Source organism: Schistocerca serialis, chromosome 1, assembly GCF_023864345.2.
Source record: "Schistocerca serialis cubense isolate TAMUIC-IGC-003099 chromosome 1, iqSchSeri2.2, whole genome shotgun sequence".
Classification (NCBI taxonomy): domain Eukaryota; kingdom Metazoa; phylum Arthropoda; class Insecta; order Orthoptera; family Acrididae; genus Schistocerca; species Schistocerca serialis.
Genome location: NC_064638.1, coordinates 116,892,456 through 116,915,037, shown reverse-complemented (window position 1 = coordinate 116,915,037; position 22,582 = coordinate 116,892,456). Strand labels below are relative to the sequence as shown.

At 40.7% G+C, this 22,582-nt stretch overlaps 1 protein-coding gene across 12 annotated transcripts in view; it reads right to left on the bottom strand.

Moving 5' to 3' along the window:
* LOC126463202 (uncharacterized) overlaps window positions 1-22,582 on the bottom strand; it is a 188,574-nt gene that overhangs the window by 25,808 nt on the left and 140,184 nt on the right. For 6 of the 12 annotated variants that reach the window (XM_050096134.1, XM_050096136.1, XM_050096145.1 and 3 more), the window contains 3 exons: window positions 14,986-15,135; window positions 10,605-10,754; window positions 4,580-4,729 (listed from right to left, as the gene is read on the bottom strand). In XM_050096134.1, coding sequence (XP_049952091.1) covers window positions 4,580-4,729; window positions 10,605-10,754; window positions 14,986-15,135 — 450 coding nt within the window. The remainder of the gene's footprint in view (window positions 1-4,579; window positions 4,730-10,604; window positions 10,755-14,985; window positions 15,136-22,582) is intronic. The other 6 variants (XM_050096135.1, XM_050096137.1, XM_050096138.1 and 3 more) reach the window with 6 other exon arrangements.

Here is a 22,582-nt window from a genome sequence, read left to right as displayed (position 1 = left end):
TTGAGGGAAGTTGTCTACTCCAGGGGTCTCGCTCCTGCTTAGATCCGTCAATTCTCTTTCAAAGTTTTCTCACACTATTGTATCTCCCAACCCTATCTTCATCTATTTCCTCCTTCCTTTCTATAATACTGCCTTCAATTTAATTTATCTTCTTGACCCTTCTACATGCTCCTTACACCTTTCAGATATCACTTCTTTGCCGAATACCAGTTGCCATGTGAGCTCTTGATATTCACACAGTTGGATCACTTTTCTCCAAAGGTGCCTCTAATTTTCCTATAGGCAGAATATATTTTTTTCATAGTTATGCATGCTTGTATATCCATACATTTCTCATCTAGCCATTCCTGCTTTGCTATTTTGAACTTTATGTTACTGTAATTGCGTTACACATCCTTGCATATAGGTCATACTTGAATCACTGTTTTTCAAACAATGGATCTCCTATGCATCTTAAGCTTGAAAGTAAATGTATCTTCAATTGAATCAGACACTAATAATGAAAACACTGCTGCTGAACTTCAAACATCAGTATATAAAAGGCATCATACTCAGTAAAGCAATGCAGATGTTTTCTCTCAACTATATCCACTGTTTGTCTTCCAACCAGGAAATTTAATTGTGACACTCAAATTTAATTTATCATATTAAAGGCAAAGCACTTGAGATAGAACCTTCACATTTACAAGTTTAACGTGCATAAATACTGGGTGGTTATAACTAAAATGCAGCTACTCACAGAGTTCCAGTGTGGGGTGTAATTATCATATGGCAGTGGAACTTGGTATATACTGTAATGCGTTAAGGCAAAACCAATTTACAATGGGAAAATTTTGGCCACCAGGTGCAAATCTGGCACTGTGAATGCAAGAAAGTCATACAGATACGTTCTCATATGTTCCCACATGAAATGGATTAGGAACGGGAAGTGGGCAGAAAATGTTAAATAAGTGAGAAAGGCATAATATTGGTATTTTATTACTCACTGTTGCTTGCACAATTTGTTCAATATGAGAAATATGAGCACGGAGACACTGACGAGATGCTGCATCTGTAAAATAACATGTTCAACAGTTGATTGCAGCAGTCCGAGAGGAATCTGAGCAGCATATTCCTATATACTGGCCTTCAGATCAGTTAGAGACTGAACATGTCCCTGGTAAACAGGTTCTGTTACATATCCTCAGAGCCAAAATTCACATGGGTTTACATCATGTGATCTTGTAGGCCATGCATCTGGAAAATCTCTAGAGGTAACACATTCATAGAAGGTTGTATTAAACAGATCTTTCACTGGGTAAACAACATGAGATGTTGCCCCATCTTGAATAAAAACAGTGGTTTCACACAGCTGTGCTCTTCCAAAGCAGGAATCACATGCTGTACAAGGAGGTTTCGATTACATGCAGATGTCGCAGTACTGCATCTGACAGGCCCTCTGGGTGTACTCTTTTCAAAGAAGAAAGAACTGAGAATAAAGGTGTTTGTGAATCCACACCACATAGTCACAAACAGTGAGCGCAATTGCTCTTCCAGCACAGCATGTGGAATAACAGTACCTGAAATTTGGCAGTTCTGCATATCACAGCATCCCCTTATGTAAAATGTGCCTCGCCACTCCATAGAATATTGCCCAGCCGCATTTCATCAACCTGGATCCATGCCAGGCATCGAAGAACAAATTCGGAACATTGCAGTGGATCATAAAGTTTCAGATGCTGCACCATCGATCTTGTATGGGTACTGTTGTAAAACAGACCATAAAATTTTCCATACTGTTGACCATGGGATGGACAATTCTCATGACACTGCACCAGCAATAACACTATCCAAGCACATGTTACTTAGTCAGTTGAAACAACAGCAAAAGTCAATAACTTCCACTGGTATAGGACGTTTTCCTCTTCCATGTGCTACATGAAAGTCACCTGTGTTTCTAAATTTCATTATCATATTCTTTTAATGAAATTGGCCATCTCCTCTGATCTTTCAGTCAGAAATACTCTCTCAATGAAGCCCTGTAATCACTGGCATTCACATGAAACAGTTCCACTAACAGTGCACGGTCTCTTTACATGATAGCCATTCTCTTCACCCACGTTATGATTTGTCAAATGACACTGCAGATGTCATACTGTGATGCAAACTGTACAGCACCAGATTTTGACCTGGTGGCCACAACTGGAACTAATGTTTCTTCCCAGTGTAATCAGTTCTGCAATAATGTATTAGCATATGTACTAAGTTTCACTGTTATATGATAATTACAGCCCACACTAGACATCTGTGAGTAGCTGCACATTAATTATACCCACCTGGTACCAGGCTGTTCAGTTTCTGTCATGAATCATAAACACTTGTTATCATATACAATTTTTGTTTAGTTTAAAGCGTCAATTTTTAGTCAGATACTTTGACAGCTTTGAGCTTTGTGAATGAGATTTATTTGCAGCCACATCAGTTTTCACACTAGAATTTGGTCCAACTATTCTACTACGCATGCACTCTCCTGGCACTACCGGCAGTACCTTATATTCACATCAATTTCTGTGATCTGCAAAGAAGCATGAACAAAATATTTCATTATTAGCATATTGTAAGAAATGAAACCAAACAAATAAAACAACAGTTGTTGTTGTTGTTGTTGTTGTTGTTACACTACTATATCCTGTGTAAGCCTCATCTCTCCATAGCTACTACAACCGAAATCCATTTGACCCTGGTTTCTAGAGTGAAGCCTTGGTCTCCTTCTACAGTAACTACTACACTTCCCTCCCCCCATAGCCAAACTGAGACTGCTTGTGCCTTAGAATGAGTTCTATTAATCAATCACTTGTTTTGTGAATTTTTGTCACATATTTGTTTTTTTCACCAGTGTGATCCACAACCTCCCTGTAGGTAACTTGATCTGCCCAACTAATCTTCAGTGTTCTTCCGTAGTACCAGATTCCAAACAACATTCTAGACATATACCTTCGGAATAAAGATTCTTGAACTTCTCGATGTGTAATTTATCATAAAATATTTCACAGGAAAACAGCCAGACATTAGTGGACAATGGGTGTGATATATAGCCAAGCAACCATGTTGTCATCATCTATTGTGCTGATGAACTGACTGCCTGGAAGGCGTTTCAGGGCTTTTATCTCCTCCTCATCCCTCCAACCTGCCACTACATCATAATTCACACCCCGGAGCAGGTGCACAGCAAGTAACCAAGTATTGCCCCCAACCCCACCGCCACACTCAGTCTGCCATCAGCACCCGGGGACTACCACTGGTGGCATCTTCACTGTTGCTGCAACAGCCCTAAGAGTCATATTTGTGGTGTGATATATCCTTCTTCTTCTTCTTCTTCTTAATCAGACTAAGTGCAAGTTCCTAGCCATTACTATGAATGTAGCCACAATTGATCAGCTGTTCACTTATTCAAATATCAATAGATTCAAAGAACTACACTGATTGCAGCAAAAGACAGGAGATGAAGACATGGCAGATCTCAAAGAATCTGGCTTGGGAGATGCAGTTGTTAAAATGCTACAACAGAGAGCATAGGTTTTACTAACACTTGAATGACTTCCACACATTTAAAGAGGGATGGCTTTACACCCAAACTGAGAGCCACACTGATGTTCTAACTGACATACATTACACGAATTTTCAACCGATACAGACTGAGAAAAAATACGTGTTGCATTACTTACTGCACACCCCTAGCACTTTTGTGACCTCTTCACAAGGCAATATCCATTACATTCAACATCTCTTCAAAATCCTTTTGCTGTCTATGGCAGAATTATATTGTTACTGGCAAAATTCAAAGTTTTCATTTGTTCTTTCACTTCTTTGCTTAGTACTGCCTTGTCACAGGAGTTATTGATATTCACAAAGCTGGATCACTTTTCTCCAAAGATGCCTCTTGTTTTCCTATACACAAACTCTCTTTTTCCCCCAGTTATGCACGCCTCTACATCGTTACATTACTCGTCAAGCCAATCCTACTTTGCTATTTTGCATTTCCTGTCTATCTCATTTTTTAGAGGTCTATAATCACATCATTCAACTCCCTCGGCTGCACTTTTTAAAAATTTTCTCCTTTAGTCAATTTAATTCAATGTCTACTGTGTTATACAACCTAACATATGGGCCATACTTGAATCACTGTTATCGAAGCAATGGTTCTCCTCTGCAACTTGAGCTTAAAAGTAAATGTATCATTGAATGAAACGGACAATAATAAAGAAAACATTGTTGCTGAACTTCAAATGTTAGTACAAGAATCTGGTGGATGCTTACAACAACATGAATGTGGCCGTACAGAAAGGCATCATACTCAGGAAGGCAATTAAGTCAGAACACATGAGACATCAATGCTTTCTCTCAACTACATCTGTAATTTGTAATCTAACAGGAATTTTAATTGTGATAAATTCAATTTATCATATTAAAGGTAGAGACCTGAGATACATTTACAAATTTGCAATGCATAAATACTAGGCTTTCCAAATTCTACGTGACATCAAACATAAAAACCATTATCAAACATAATTCATGTGAAGTTTAAAGTGTCAGTTATTACCCTGAGCCTTTGAAAGCTTACAGCTTTTTGAATCAGATTTATTTGTAGCTACATTAGGTTTCACTCTGGAATTTGGTCCATCCAATCCATTACACATGCATTCCCCTGGCACTGAGGGCAGTAGCTTATCTTCACATCCATTTCTATGATCTGAAAGAGGCATGAACAAAATATTTTAGTAAGAGCATATCAAACAATATGAAACTACACAAATGTAATAACTGTTCTTGTGCAAGCCTCTCCATTTCTCCTTCGCTACTGCAACCTACACCCATGTGAAACTCATTTTTAGAGTCAAGCATTGTTCTACCTCTACAATTTTTACCCCTTACACTTTCCTCTATAATCAAATTGATGTTGTTCTTTTAACTGATCACATCTTTTACTAAAGATATTCACAAATTATTTTTCCCCCAATCTGATTACGTTCGTCTCGATTACTTACTCATTTTACCCAACTAATCTCCAGCATTCTTCTGTACTACCAGATTTCAACTACATTCTAGTCAAATACCTTACAAAATGTGATTCTTCAATGTCTCCCTGCGTAATTCATCATAAAATAGTTCACAGACAAACAAGCAGTCATGAGTGGACAATGGGCACAACATTTTACCAAGCAATCAGTCTGCTGTCGTGTAGCGTGTTGATGAACTGACCGACTAAAAGCTGGGGACAAGCACTGGTGACACCTCCACTGTCTTTCTCCCGATTGTTATATTTGTTGTTTGCTATCTGCTTCCTCTTCTTAAACAGAACAAGTGCAGGTTCCCGGTGTTTACTAAGAATGTAGCCACTTACACAACTGATCAGCTGTTCACTTACACAAATTTCAATAGATTCAAAGAATTTCACTGATTGCACCAAGAGGCGAGAGATGTACACATAGCAGTTCTAAAAAAAACTTGCTTGTGAGACGCAGTTGTTAAAAAAGCTACGATGGAGAACATAGTTTTTACTGAGACTTGAATGATTTCCAAAAATTCATAAAGAGGGATGGCTTTAGGACCCAATTGTGAGCCACATTGATGTCAAAACTGACACACTGGTTGAATACCCTTAGGCTGGGAAAAATCCACATTATATTTGCAACTTTGTGAAATTTGTTGGATGCTTAACAACTTGAAGCTTAGGGATTTTGACATACTTGTGAGCTTTGATGCTGATGCTCTTTTCAACAGAGTGCTTCTATAAGAATCCCTGGAACTTATTGGGCACAGATTTGACATACAGATTACCAATGTACAGCCATTTACTTTTTCGTAATATGGGTCCACAGCTTATACTAATTTTTTAAATGTCATCATCTTGTTTTCGGTTGTCAGAATGTTATTTGATGATTACAGTTTCGCCATTAAGCCATTTTCAAGCATAAGATTTTGACATGTTTCAAACAAAAACCATTATGTAAAAATCTTATGCTTTAAAATGGCTTAATCCAGAATTTGCAATAAAAAAAATTACAACGCCTGAAATCATGACAATGACATTTAAAAAACTTTACGGGTATGGCTTAGTGTTGAAAGACTTTCTTTTCGACAGTGGTTACTACAAAGAGACAGAAGGAGTAGCCATGGGGAGTCCACCCTTACCGATTGTTGCCAAAGTGTATATGGAACATTTGGCGAAGCAAGCCCTGGCATCACCCCAAGGAAAACCATCAAATTTCTTACCAGTATTTTGATGTCACACTCACCATACGGCCACATGGAAGACATAAGCTGAATGCTTTCCTCATATATCTCAATTCCACACACCAATTGTGTCATAGAAGTCAAGGTGTTACACTTTCTGGACGTATTTGTAAAAATATTAGCAAAAGGTACTTTGCGCCACAGTGTGTACCTTAAGAAAACACACACCAACCTTTGCTTACACACAGTCAGCTGACACCAATGGGCACGGGAGAACATGGTGCTCAAAACATTTTTGCATATGGCTTGCATCCTCTCCAACAATGAGAGTTTCAATCAATAAGTAAAACACCTGTGGACAGTGTTTGGTGGAAAGGCTACACAGAGAGGGAAATTAGGAGAATCCTATGTCCTAGTCAGTGGAAACAAAGAAGACCCTCAGGAGGATGCAGCCACATTGTTTATTCCATTCTGTGGAATATTATCTACAAATATAGGATGAAATCTACACAAACATCAAGTGAAGACCATTTTACACCTGCCAGATAAACCGGGGTACCGCTTGGTAGTGTCAAGAAATGACGGGGACAAAAAATTCAGGAACTATAAAAGTCCCATGCCAGTGTGGCACAATGAACAAAGGTCAGACAGTGCATATTGTCTTAGATCACTATTGTGACCAATGGCATACCAGGGTGCAACAGCCTAACATGTCAGCACTTGCAGAAGACTGACTACTGAAATTAAATGGAATGGATTATGACCATCTAAGGTTTAACTTCTGGATCTGTGTAATTATAGAAACTATCAAGAGTCGAATCAGACAACAGATGACCAATATTGATAGTGGCTACATTCTTAGTAAGGCTGGGAACCTGTACACAATCTGGTTAAGAAAGGGAAGGAGATATCCCACAACAAACTGATTTCAAAAACAGGTGGATCAAGAGTGGAGATGCTCCCAAAACATACCCCTGTGTGCAAACCACGGAAAAAGTGTGGTCAGAGGGAACGGGATGAGGAGATTACTAATTATGTCAAGTGCCAAGTTGGAGGATGAGGCGGGAATGGGGGGGATGAAGACCTGTGCCAGCCTGAAGGCAATCAATTCATCAGCACACCTCAATGGCAACGAGGTTACTTGCTGAAATATTGTGCCTGCTGTACAATGACTTCTCGCCATTCACCTGTGAACTATATTAGATATTAAGAAATCCCTCTTTTTCAGAAGTGCTTTTTGTTCTACGGCCAGGTTGCCTTCTATATCACCTTTACTTTAGCCATCACTGATTATTTTGCTGGCCAAGTAGCACAATTCATCAACTACTTTTAGTATTTCATTACATAAGCAAATTCCATCAGTAACACATGATTTAATTCAACTACATTCCATTACCCTCGTTTTACAAGGGGGCATTCAATAAGTAGTGTAACACATTTTTCCCCCCCCTGAAGGGTTTTATGTGGGATTCCAATTCGCCATTTTAGTCCCCACTCTTTTGGATGGAAACCCTATTTTGTAACGTAATCCCCGTTCAGTGTGACAGCCTTATGCCACCTTGTTGGGAGGGCCTGCATGCTTGCATAGTACCACCCTACTTGTAAACATTGGGGCCAAAGTTTTGCTGCATCAATAACCTCCTCATCATTCACATACTGCTTCCTGCAGAGTGTATCCTTTGATGCACAGATGGTCCTTCATTGCTCTATAACATCTTCTGCTAGTTGGCAAGGAACCCAACGAGCACACACCTTTACGTACCACAACTGGTGGACAAGTGTATCAGCACTACCAAGAGCGACATACAGTTTAGCAGTGCGATGTTTGATTGTGATCCGTGAAACACCTCAAATGACTGTGTCTGCGCATTCATACATTGTTGGAGTCACAGCTGTGCGCAGCAGGCCGGAAAGCATGATATCAGATACATTATGTGATTAAAAGTATCCAGCCCTTCCCCCCCCCCCCCCCCCCCCCACCCTACACACACACATACGATTTTCATATTAGGTGCATTGTGCTGCCACCTACTGCCAGGTACTCCATATCAGTGACCTCAGTAGTCATTAGACATCGTGAGAGAGCCCAATGGGGGACTCTGCGGAACTCACGGACTTCGGACGTTGTCAGGTGATACGGTGTCACTTGTGTTGTACGTCCGTACACGAGATTTCCACACTCATGAACATCCATAGGTCCACTGTTTCCAATGTGATAGTGAAGTGGAAACATGAAGGGACATGTACATCACAAAAGCGTACAGGCCAACCTAGTGTGTTGACTGACAGACACCGCTGACAGTTGAAGAGGGTCGTAATGTGTAATAGGCAGACATCTATCCAGACCATCACACAGGAATTCCAGTCTGCATCAGTATCCACTGCAAGTACTATGACATTTAGGCAGAAGGTGAGAAAACTTTTAATTCATGGTTGTGCGGCTGCTCATAAGCCACACATCAAGCCATTAAATGCCAAACACGCCTCGCTTGGTGTAAGGAGCGTAAACACTGGACGATTAAACAGTGGAACAACATTGTATGGAGTGGCGAATCATGGTACACAATGTGGTGATCAGATGGCACAGTGTGAGTATGGCGATTGCCCGGTGAATGTCATCTGCCAGCGTATCTAGTGCCAACAGTAAAATTTGGAGGCGGTGGTGTTACAGAGTGGTAATACTTTTCATGGAGATGGCTTGCACCCCTTGTTGTTTTGCATGGCACTATCACAGAACAGGCCTACACTGATGTTTGAAGCACCTTCTTGCTTCCCATGTTGAAGAGCAGTTTGGCGATGGCAACTGCATCTTTCAACATGATCGAGCACCTGTTTATAAACCAAGGGATGTGGCGAAGTGGTTACATGACAATAACATCCCTGTTATGGACCGGCCTGCACAAAGTTCTGACCTGAATCCTATAGAACACCTTTTTGATGTTTTGGGACACTGACTTCGTGAAAGGCCTCACAGGGTGACATTGATACTTCTCTCAGCGCAGCACTCAATGAAGACTGGGCTGCCAACCCTAAAGAATGTACGCCTGCATGAGTGGAAGCCGTTATCAAGGCCAAAGGTGGGCCAACACCATATTGAATTCCAGCATTACTGATGGACAGTGCCACGAACTTGTAAGTCATTTTCTGCCAGATGTCTGGATACTTTTGATCATATAGTGCAGGTAAGCATGGCCTTGTAGCAATGATGACAGACACCTCACCCAATGACTCCTCATGCATTTGTTAACTGATGGGTCTCTGTAGATATTCTGCAGGCACCTATGAATATCTGCAATGTTCTGGCTTTCTGCCAAATGAAACTCAATGATATCACACTGCTTTGAATGCACATCTGTTACAGACACCATTTTGAGACAACATATAGCACTGCCACCTATTGGGACTTCAACAAACTATAGGGGTGGAAGCGGGAATATTCTACGATGACTCAAAACAAAATCCCGCGTACTTTCAACCGATACAGACTGAGAAAAAATATGTGTTGCGTTTCTTACTGAACACCCCTAGCGCTTTTGTGACCTCTTCTCAAGACAATATCCATTACATTCAATATCTCTTCAAACTCTTTTTGCTGTCTATGACAGAATTATATTGTCACTGCCAAACTTCAGAGTTTTTATTTGTTCTTTCACTTCTTTGCTTAGTACTGCCTTGCCACGGGAGTTCTTGATATTACACAAAGCTGGATCCCTTTTCTCCAAAGATGCCTCTAGTTTTCCTATAGGTAGACTCTCATTTCCCCCCCAGTTACACATGCCTCTACAGCCTTACATGGCTCATCTAGCCATTGTCACTTTGCTATTTTTCACTGCCTGTCTACCTCCTTTTTCAGGGGTCTATAACCCCATTCTACAGCTCCCTCAGTTGCATTTTTAAAAATTTTCTCCTTTAGTCAATTTAATTCGATGTCTACTGTGTTATACAACCTTACATATGGGCCATTCTTGAATCACTGTTATCGAAGCAATGGTTCTCCTCTGCATCTTAAGCTAGAAAGTAAATATATCATTGAATGAAATGGATAGTAATAAAGAAAACATTGCTGCTGAACTTCAAATGTTAGTACAAGAATCTGGTGGATGATTACAACAACATGAATGTGGCCGTACAGAAAGGCATCATACTCAGGAAGGCAATTAAGTCAGAACACATGAGACATCAATGCTTTCTCTCAACTACATCTGTAATTTGTAATCTAACAGGAATTTTAATTGTGATAAATTCAATTTATCATATTAAAGGTAGAGACCTGAGATACATTTACAAATTTGCAATGCATAAATACTAGGCTTTCCAAATTCTACGTGACATCAAACATAAAAACCATTATCAAACATAATTCATGTGAAGTTTAAAGTGTCAGTTATTACCCTGAGCCTTTGAAAGCTTACAGCTTTTTGAATCAGATTTATTTGTAGCTACATTAGGTTTCACTCTGGAATTTGGTCCATCCAATCCATTACACATGCATTCCCCTGGCACTGAGGGCAGTAGCTTATCTTCACATCCATTTCTATGATCTGAAAGAGGCATGAACAAAATATTTTAGTAAGAGCATATCAAACAATATGAAACTACACAAATGTAATAACTGTTCTTGTGCAAGCCTCTCCATTTCTCCTTCGCTACTGCAACCTACACCCATGTGAAACTCATTTCTAGAGTCAAGCATTGTTCTACCTCTACAATTTTTACCCCTTACACTTTCCTCTATAATCAAATTGATGTTGTTCTTTTAACTGATCACATCTTTCACTAAAGATATTCACAAATTATTTTTCCCCCAATCTGATTACGTTCGTCTCGATTACTTACTCATTTTACCCAACTAATCTCCAGCATTCTTCCGTACTACCAGATTTCAACTACATTCTAGTCAAATACCTTACAAAATGTGATTCTTCAATGCCTCCCTGCGTAATTCATCATAAAATAGTTCACAGACAAACAAGCAGTCATGAGTGGACAATGGGCACAACATTTTACCAAGCAATCAGTCTGCTGTCGTGTAGCGTGTTGATGAACTGACCGACTAAAAGCTGGGGACAAGCACTGGTGACACCTCCACTGTCTTTCTCCCGATTGTTATATTTGTTGTTTGCTATCTGCTTCCTCTTCTTAAACAGAACAAGTGCAGGTTCCCGGTGTTTACTAAGAATGTAGCCACTTACACAACTGATCAGCTGTTCACTTACACAAATTTCAATAGATTCAAAGAATTTCACTGATTGCACCAAGAGGCGAGAGATGTACACATAGCAGTTCTAAAAAAAACTGGCTTGTGAGATGCAGTTGTTAAAAAGCTATGACAGAGAGCATAGATTTAACTAACACTTGAATGAGTTCCAAACATTCATAAAGAGGGATGGCTTTACACACCAACTGAGAGCCACAATTATGTTCTGACTGACATAGTTGCTATATACCCTTAGGCTGGGAAATGTCCACATCCTATTTGCAACTTTGTGGAATTTTTTTTTTTTTTTTTTTTTTTGATGCCTTAACAACTTAAAACTTAGGGAATTTGACATCCTTGTGAGCTTTGATGTTGATGCTCCTTTCAACAGAGTGCCTCTATAAGAATCTCTGGAACTTATTGGTCACATATTTAACATACAGATTACCAATGTACAGCCGTATACTTTCTCATAATATGGGTCCACAGCTTTTACAAATTTTTAAATGTCATCATCTTGCTTTCAGTTGTTAGAATGTTATTTGTTGATTACAGTTTCTGCATTAAGCCATTTTCAAGCATAAGATTTTGACATGTTTCAAACAAAAACCTTTATGTAAAAATCTTATGCTTTAAAATGGCTTAATCCAGAATTTGCAATCATAAAATAAAATTCTAACCTCTGAAATCATGTCAATGACATGTAAAAACTTTACGGATATGACATGATGTTGAAATACTTTCTTTTTGACAGTGGTTACTACAAAGAGACAGAAGGAGTAGCCATGGGGAGTCCACCCTTACCGATCGTTGCCAAAGTGTATATGGAACATTTAGAGAAGCAAGCCCTGGCATCACCCCAAGGAAAACCATCAAATTTCTTACCAGTATTTTGATGTCACACACATCATACGACCACATGGAAGACATAAGCTGAATGCTTTCCTCATATATCTCAATTCCATACACCAATTGTGTCATAGAAGTCAAGGTGTTACACTTTCTGGACGTATTTGTAAAAATACGAGCAAAAGGTACTTTGCGCCACAGTGTGTACCTTAAGAAAACACACACCAACCTTTGCTTACACACAGTCAGCTGACACGAATGGGCACGGGAGAACAGGGTGCTCAAAACATTTTTGCATATGGCTTGCATGCTCTCCAACAATGAGTCACAACCAATAAGTAAAACACCTGTGGACAGTGTTTGGTGGAAAGGCTACACGGAGAGGGAAATTAGGAAAATCCTATGTCCTACACTGAAGGTGCAGTCAGTGGAAACAGAAGAAGACCCTCCGGAGGATGCAGCCACTCTGTTTATTCCATTCTGTGGAATATTATCTACAAATATAGGATGAAATCTACACAAACATCAAGTGAAGACCATTTTACACCTGCCAGCTAAAACATGGGCACTGCTTGGTAGTGTCAAGCTAATCTTGGACACCAAAAATCCAGGAACTATAAAAGTCCCAAGCCAGTGTCGCATATACAAAGGTCAGACAGTACATATTGTCATAGACCATTATTGTGACCAATGGCATATCAAGGTGCAACAGCCTAACATGTCGGCAATTGCAGAAGACTGACTATTGGAATTAAATGGAATGGATTATGACCATCTAAGGTTTAACTTCTGGATCTGTGTAATTATAGAAACTATCAAGAGTCGAATCAGACAACAGATGACCAATAGTGATAGTGGCTATGTTCTTAGTAAGGCCTGGGAACCTGTACACAATCTGGTTAAGATTTATTCCAAGAACAGGTGGATCAAGAGTGGAGATGCTTCCAAAACATACCCCTATGTGCAAACCACGGAAAAAACGCGCTAAGAGGGAATGGGATGAGGAGATTACTAACTATGTGGCAGCTCCTGCGCACAAGTACAAACAAAGGATGGAGTGCCAAGTTGGAGGACGAGGCAGGATTGGGGGGGGGGGGGGGGGGGGTTGAAGGCCCCTGTAGCTTGAAGGCAGTCAGTTCATCAGCACACCTCATAATGGCAACGAGGTTATTTGCTGAAATATTGTGCCTGTTATACACTGCCTTGCTATGAACTACATTAGTTATTCAGAAATTGCTTTTTTCAGAAGTGTTTTTTGTTCTAAGGCCAGGTTGCCATTTAAGTCCTCTCTACTTTGGCCATCACTGGTTATTTTTCTTCATAAACTACTTTTAGTATTTCATTACATAATCTAATTCCATCAGTAACACCAGATTTAATCCAACTACATTCCATTACACTTGTTTTATAAGGGGAATTCAATAAGTACTGCAACACATTCTTTCCCCCAGGAATGATTTTATTCGGGATTCTAATTGACCATATTATTCCCCACTCTTTTGCACAGAAACCCTAGTTAGTAACACAATCCCCGTTCACTTGGCAGCCTTATGCCACCTTACTGGGAGGGCCTGTATGCCTGCACGGTACCACTCTACTTGTAGGCATTGAAGCCAAATCTTTGCTGCATCAATAACCTCCTCATCATCCACATACTGCTTCTCGCAGAGTGCATCCTTCATTGCACAGTTGGTCCTTCATTGCTCTTTAAGGTCTTCTGGTAGGTGGCAAGGAAGCAAGGGAGCACACACCTGAGAGGACGGAAAGCAAGATATCAGATACGTATGCATGACCTTGTAGCAATGACAACATACGCCTCACCCAATGACTCGCCATGCATTTTTAACTGACAAGTCTCTGCAGACATTCTGCAGGCATCTATGAATATCTGCAATGTTCTGGTTTTCTGCCAAAAGAAACTGAATGATAGTTCTCTGCTTGGAACATACCTCTGTTACAGATGCCCTTTTGAAAACTACATACAGCACTGCCATTTATTTTAAATTCATCACACTATAGGGGCGGAAGGGGGAATATTCTACGATGTCCCACAACAAAATTCCACATATTTTCAACCGATACAGACTGAGAAAAAATATGTGTTGCATTACTTACTGAACACCCCTTGTGCTTTTGCAACATTTTCTCAAGACAATATCCATACCATTCAACATCTCTTCAAAGTCTTTTTGCTGTCTATGACAGAATTATATTGTCCCTGCCAAACCTCAGAGTTTTTGTTTGTTCTTTCACTTCTTTGCTTAGTACTGCCTTGTCACTTTTCTCCAAAGAAACCTCTCGTTTTCCTATATGCAGACACTCTTTTTCCCCCAGTTATGCAGGCCTCTACAGCTTTACATTGCTCGTTTAGCCAATCCTACTTTGCTGTTTTACAGTGCCTGTGTATCTAATTTTTTAGGGCTCTATAATCACATCTTTCAGCTTCCTTGGCTGCATTTTTTAAAATTTTCTCCTTTAGTCAATTTAATTCAATGTCTACTGTGTTATACAACTTTACATATGGGCCAAACTTCAATCACTGTTTTCCAAGCAGGAATTTTAATAGTGATACTCAAATTTAATTCATCCTATTAAAGGCAGAGACCTGAGATACATTTACAAATTTACAATGCATAAATACCACAATTTCCAGACTCTATGTGTAATGAAACATGAAAACCCTTATCAAACATAATTCATGTGAAGTTTAAAGTGTCAGTTATTACCCTGGGCCTTTGAAAGCTTACAGCTTTTTGAATCAGATTGATTTGTAGCTACATTAGTTTTCACACTGGAATTTGGTCCATCCAATCCATTACGCATGCATTCCCCTGGCACTGAGGGCAGTAGCTTATCTTCACATCCATTTCTATGATCTGAAAGAGGCATGAACAAAATATTTTAGTAAGAGCATATCAAACAATATGAAACTACACAAATGTAATAACTGTTCTTGTGCAAGCCTCTCCATTTCTCCTTCGCTACTGCAACCTACACCCATGTGAAACTCATTTCTAGAGTCAAGCATTGTTCTACCTCTACAATTTTTACCCCTTTCACTTTCCTCTATAATCAAATTGATGTTGTTCTTTTAACTGATCACATCTTTTACTAAAGATATTCACAAATTATTTTTCCCCCAATCTGATTACATTCGTCTCGAATACCCTCATTTTACCCAACTAATCTCCAGCATTCTTCTGTACTACCAGATTTCAACTACATTCTAGTCAAATACCTTACAAAATGTGATTCTTCAATGTCTCCCTGCGTAATTCATCATAAAATAGCCCACAGGTAAACAAGCAGACATGAGTGGAGAATGGGCACAACATTTTTTTGGCAAGCAACCACGTCGCTGTCATGTAGCGTGTTGATGAACTGATCGATTATAAGCGGGAGACTTGCACTGGTGGCATCTCCACTGTTTCTCTCCCTGAGTCATATTTGTTGTGTGATATCTGCTTCCTCTTCTTAAACAGACTAAGTGCAGGTTCCTCGGCATTACTAAGAATGTAGCCACTTACACAACTGATCAGCTGTTCACTTATTGAAATTTAAATAGATTCAAAGAATGACACTGATTGCACCAAGAATTTTGAGATGAAGATATGGCAGTTCAATAGAATCTGGCTTGTGAGATGCACTTGTTACAAAGCTACAACAGAGAGCATAAGTTTTACTAAGACTTGAATGAGTTCCAGACATTCAAAAAGAGGGTTGGCTTTACACCCCAATTGTGAACCATATTAATGTCCCAACTGGCACACTTGCTAAATACCCTTATGTTGGGAAATGTCCACATCACAGTGTCACAGAAGAAACTGAGTAACACCATAGTGTAGTGGTTATGATACTAAACTGTTGCATGGAGGGTCACGAGTTCAGATCTCACCTGGACTGTACAATTTTAATTTCTATATTCGGTTCGATTACATTCTAGAAGTATCTATAAAGGTGATGAATCACTGGACTGGAATGTTCTGTAGCTGTATATATACTGTTTGGGTTCTGGTCGGTGCAGACGACTTCATAAAATGGTGTCAGTATATTGAAACAATGCATAAAAAAAGAATTACATGCAAGAAGTTTGAACGGCTTCCAAACGTAGTATCAATGTCTGTGATGGACTAAGCAACTGATTTCACAAGTGTTCTTTGTCAGAGAGTGAGAGACGAAATTCAGAAGGCACTTGGATTGCACGACGAGCAAAAAACAGAGACGCTTCAAGAGGTCATAAGAGAGGAAGTGGAACGACATTGAACTCAATCTCTCGTCCTTCATTTCCCTTTAAAAAGGTGAAAAAGTCAAGACCCAGGCAGAGTTACATTCCTACAATGCCGCATGAGGAACCTGTTTGGGCACCAAGGAAGACTAACATCTGGAGGGCCCAGGATAACCAACCTGTATGTTTCCACTGTGGATGACTGGGACATGTGGTGCACTATTGTCGAGAAAGGCAGCGGATATTTGATGATGCCCGCGGCAGAAGACAGCAGACCAATCTTAGCAGACACCAACTCCGGGACGACGAAGATGAACAAGAAGGTGTGGGTGCAGGACGACATAGGTCACCATTGCCACAAGCTAGCCGCTGGAGAGGATGCTCCCCAACACTCTGATCAAAGGTCTTCATCACCGTTTAGAAGCTCCAGCCGATCACCTAGCCGTTGCAACCTGGAAATCTAAAGGGTGCAACATTCCTTGGAGTTGAGGCCACCGAAGAGAAAAATCCTCCGCCGTCGATTACTCCAAAAATGATAGGAAACTATGTCGATATTCTCATGGATGGCCAACCAGCCGAAGCTCTTGTGGACTCTGGAGCATCATACTCAGTCATTTCAGAGAAGTACCATCACCAGTTGCTGAAAACCGTATTCATCAAGAGCAAAACATCTCTCCTGAAGGTGGCTAATGGGAAATATCTAAAACCTACAGGAAGATGTACCATTCATGTGGATATAAGTGGCCATACACAGCCCTTAGAATTCATTGTCTAACAAGATTGTAGTCATGATGCCATCCTCGGATGGGACTTCCAAGACTTTTTGAAAGCTTCTCAGGCAATTATAGATTGTGGTTGCTCACAGATTATACTAGATGAGATACTGTGGACCGGAAGATGCGCATCTGAGTGTGTGGAGACTGTGTGTGCTGGATGAAGTGATCATTCCTGCAGTCAGCACTAGAAAGGTAACAGTCACGTGTCATGCCTTGCATCAACCCATGGATCTTGTAGTGGAATGTACAGGGTGTTTCAAAAATGACCGGTATATTTGAAACGGCAATAAAAACTAAACGAGCAGCGATAGAAATACACCGTTTGTTGCAATATGCTTGGGACAACAGTACATTTTCAGGCGGACAAACTTTCGAAATTACAGTAGTTACAATTTTCCACAACAGATGGCGCTGCAAGTGATGTGACAGATATAGAAGACAACGCAGTCTGTGGGTGCGCCATTCTGTACGTCGTCTTTCTGCTGTAAGCGTGTGCTGTTCACAACGTGCAAGTGTGCTGTAGACAACATGGTTTATTCCTTAGAACAGAGGATTTTTCTGGTGTTGGAATTCCACCGCCTAGAACACAGTGTTGTTGCAACAAGACGAAGTTTTCAACGGAGGTTTAATGTAACCAAAGGACCGAAAAGCGATACAATAAAGGATCTGTTTGAAAAATTTCAACGGACTGGGAACGTGACGGATGAACGTGCTGGAAAGGTAGGGTGACCGCATACGGCAACCACAGAGGGCAACGCGCAGCTAGTGCAGCAGGTGACCCAACAGCGGCCTCGGGTTTCCGTTCGCCGTGTTGCAGCTGCGGTCCAAATAACGCCAACGTCCATGTATCGTCTCATGCGCCAGAGTTTACACCTCTATCCATACAATATTCAAACGCGGCAACCCCTCAGCGCCGCTACCATTGCTGCACGAGAGACATTCGCTAACGATATAGTGCACAGGATTGATGACGGCGATATGCATGTGGGCAGCATTTGGTTTACTGACGAAGCTTATTTTTACCTGGACGGCTTCGTCAATAAACAGAACTGGCGCATATGGGGAACCGAAAAGCCCCGTGTTGCAGTCCCATTGTCCCTGCATCCTCAAAAACTACTGATCTGGGCCGCCATTTCTTCCAAAGGAATCATTGGCCCATTTTTCAGATCCGAAACGATTACTGCATCACGCTATCTGGACATTCTTCGTGAATTTGTGGCGGTACAAACTGCCTTAGACGACACTGCGAACACCTCATGGTTTATGCAAGATGGTGCCCGGCCACATTGCACGGCCGACGTCTTTAATTTCCTGAATGAATATTTCGATGATTGTGTGACTGCTTTGGGCTATCCGAAACATACAGGAGGCGGCGTGGATTGGCCTCCCTATTCGCCAGACATGAACCCCTGTGACTTCTTTCTGTGGGGACACTTGAAAGACCAAGTGTACCGCCAGAATCCAGAAACAATTGAACAGCTGAAGCAGTACATCTCATCTGCATGTGAAGCCATTCCGCCAGACACGTTGTCAAAGGTTTCGGGTAATTTCATTCAGAGACTACGCCATATTATTGCTACGCATGGTGGATATGTGGAAAATATCGTACTATAGAGTTTCCCAGACTGCAGCGCCATCTGTTGTTGAAAATTGTAACTACTGTAATTTCGAAAGTTTGTCTGCCTGAAAATGTACTGTTGTCCCAAGCATATTGCAACAAACGGTGTATTTCTATCGCTGCTCGTTTAGTTTTTATTGCCGTTTCAAATATACCGGTCATTTTTGAAACACCCTGTAAGAGAAGCATACCACTGAAGAACAACTTGGTCATCCCAGCCTCTGTCATCTCATTTAAGAATGGATTTGTTGAATTGTGAATAATTAACTATCGCCGAGAACCGCAGATCCTTCCAAGACGCATGTGCATAGCGAACGCTGAGCCGTTAATTGAGGAACAGATGAGCATCATAGAAACCTCCCATGCCGAGTCGGTGGGTGAAATTAGTGCTACCACTATGAGACAAGATCTTCTAGCTCGACTATCACCAGATCTCACTAAGGAACAACAGAAGAAGCTACTTGCCATTCTTCAAGAGTTCTCTGAATGCTTCAATCCACATGTGAAGAGCAAATTAGACAAATCGACTGTGAAGCACTGGATTAGCACTGGAGACCATCAGCAATAAGACAGAGAGCATACCATGAGTCAGCAACAGAACATTGAATAATTCGCGATGAGGTACAGAAAATGATGAAGAATGTCATCATTCAGCCTTCGCAGAGCCCATGGTTGTCACCAGTGGTCCTCGTCAGGAAGAAGGATGGCAGTTGGCGCTTTTGTGTTGATTACAGGAAGCTTAGTAAGATAGCTAAAAAGGACATTTATCTTCTTCCACGAATTGATGATACACTAGACTGCCTGAAGGGAGCTAAGTTTTTCTCAACCATGGACATGTACTTGGGATACTAGCAAATTGATCTTTGGTGTGACGTCATAAGCGAGTGACTGCGTGTGAGATCGCTCTCTAAGTTTTCATATATTTTTAGGTTTCAGATACATATTTTAACGGTTTTTGTGATAATATTTACTATATAAGCGACATATTAGTGGTTTCTTCATTCACCTCTGCCTTTCTTGTGTTGTGACCTGATATTTGTGAGTGTTTCGTATCGGGCAACTTAACCTCTTGCCTGTGTTTACATTCCGCGCTGACCAGTTGCAGCTGTAGCGGCGCATCGAAAGCTAAGTACTAATTAATTGTTTGTGTATAGTGGTTTATTTAGGAACTTTAGTTGTCTTCAACCGGTGTTCTTGGTGTTTTCTGGTGAAATAATTTCAGAAGAACCTTTTGGGAACTGTTTTCAGCTTCGTTACTGTGTCATTAGACGTTTGATTCTCTTTCTGTATTAGTCTTTTGTTATATTCACATTTGTTGTTTATTAATACTGTTAATAATAGTAGTTACTTCCCTTGCAGAGTAAGTTTGTGATTATTGTAGTCAGGTTTTTAACATCTTCTTATTGTAGTAGCGGAACTTAGAAAAAGTAAAATTTTACCATGAGTGAGAAGTGTGGGCTTTGCCGTAGGTTCGTGAGTAGTGGATTGCGGTGTGAGACTTGTTCGAAGTATTTTCACTGGGGGGAATGCAGTGGGGAAGCCAGTGGGCATTCTGGTGAGATCCTCTCCAGGAACTGCAGGTTATGTAGCACGAGTAAGTTGATAGAGGAGCAGGAGCGTAAGATCTGTGCCCTTCAGGTGCAGTTGAAAAACGCACAGGAGGAGCTAGATAGGATGAGGAGGGAGAACGGGGTTGGGGAATGGGAGCTGGCTGTCGGCAAGAGATCTGCTAGGAGAAGAAGATTTTCAGATAGTTTTACTATTGGTGTTTACAATAGATATGACCAACTGTCAGAGTCTAGTGGAGAGGAATCTATAGTAGCTGTAGATGTAGGAAGTATGCAGCAGACCTCAGTAGTTACTGTGCCTACAACAGTTGCAAAGTCGAAGAGGAAGAAGAAGGTTCTGCTGTTAGGTAGTTCTCATGGCAGAGGTGTAGACCAGCAGTTGCAGGAAGTGCTGGGGAGTGAGTACCAGGTCACCAGCATTGTGAAGCATAATGCAGGGTTGGCTCAGGTGACTGTTAACATAGGGGGGTTATGTAGGGATTTTACTAAAGAGGATCAGGTAGTGATTGTGGGTGGGGCTGGTAATAGTATTGGTAGGGATGGGGAGTATAACATAGATGGTGACCTGGAAAAGATAGCCACTCAGACTGGCAACACGAATGTGCATTTCGTGGAACTGTTTCAGCCTCACGATCTGCCTCATTTTAATACAGCCGTCAGGCGTAATAACATGAGACTTGGGGGTGCGCTGATGACAGAAAGCATGGGTCACATTTCAGTGGTGTCGGTGGAGTCTATCAGCAGGACGGGTTTCACTAGACATGGCCTGCACCTCAACAGGTATGGGAAGGGGAGGGTGGCAAAGCTTATAGGTGACAGCATAGGTAGGGTTGGTGGGATTACTCATGGGAAAATTCCTGCAGTAGTGGGTGTTAGAGCTGCACCTTTTTTAGATTGAAGTCAGCAGACAGGTATTCCTGCTTAAGGGAAGTCTCTCTAACAACCGAATCACTTTTGACAAAGCTTAGGTATCCGAGTAATGAGGGAATTAGTATATTTCATCAAAATATACAAGGTGTTAGAGATAAAGTTAGTGAACCGCTTATAGATGTTGACTCTGAAATTATTGGTATATCTGAACACTTCTTAAATAAGGAGATAATTCAGAGGCTTCCTTTACCAGGATACAGGTTGGCTGGCAGCTTTTCGAGGAGCTCTTTGCGGTGTGGGGGAGTAGCCATGTATGTGAAAAACAGCATCCCATTTGAGTCAATTGATGTTTCAAAGTACTGCACTGAAAAGGTGTTTGAATGTTGTGCAGGTGTGGTTAAATTTTACGGAGCTAAACTTCTAACTGTTGTTATTTATAGATCCCCAGACTCCGATTTCACAACATTTTTGTTAAAGCTAGAGGAGGTTCTTCGTTCATTTTATAGGAAATACAAAAAGTTAGTTATATGTGGTGACTTCAATATTAATTGTATAAGTGATTGTGCAAGGAAGAGGATGCTGGTAGACCTCTTTAATTCTTATAATCTTATGCAAACCGTATTCTTTCCAACGAGAGTGCAAGGGAACAGTAGAACAACCATTGACAACATTTTTGTTCATTCCTCATTACTAGAAGGGCATTCTGTTAGCAAAAAGGTGAATGGCCTTTCAGATCATGATGCACAAATTTTAACTTTAAAAGATTTTTGTGCTGCAACACGTGTTAAATATAGTCATCAGCTGTTCAGGAAAGCTGATCCAGTTGCTGTAGAGACCTTTGTAAACCTTATAAAGGAACAAGAGTGGCAAGATGTTTATAGCGCTGATACAGTAGATGATAAATATAATGCTTTTCTCAAGACTTGTCTCATGCTCTTTGAAAGTTGCTTTCCATTAGAACGTTTAAAACAGGGTACTAGCACAAACAGGCAACCTGGGTGGCTGACTAGAGGGATAAGAATATCTTGTAGAACAAAGTGGCAATTATATCAAAACGTTAGAAACAGTCAAAATCTAAATGCAGCAGCCCATTACAAACAGTATTGTAAGGTGCTTAAAAATGTTATTAGGAAGGCAAAAAGTATGTGGTATGCAGATAGAATAGCTAAGTCTCAGGATAAAATTAAAACCATATGGTCAGTCGTAAAGGAAGTTGCTGGTCTGCAGAGACAGGTCGAGGATATAGAATCAGTGCGTAGTGTGAAT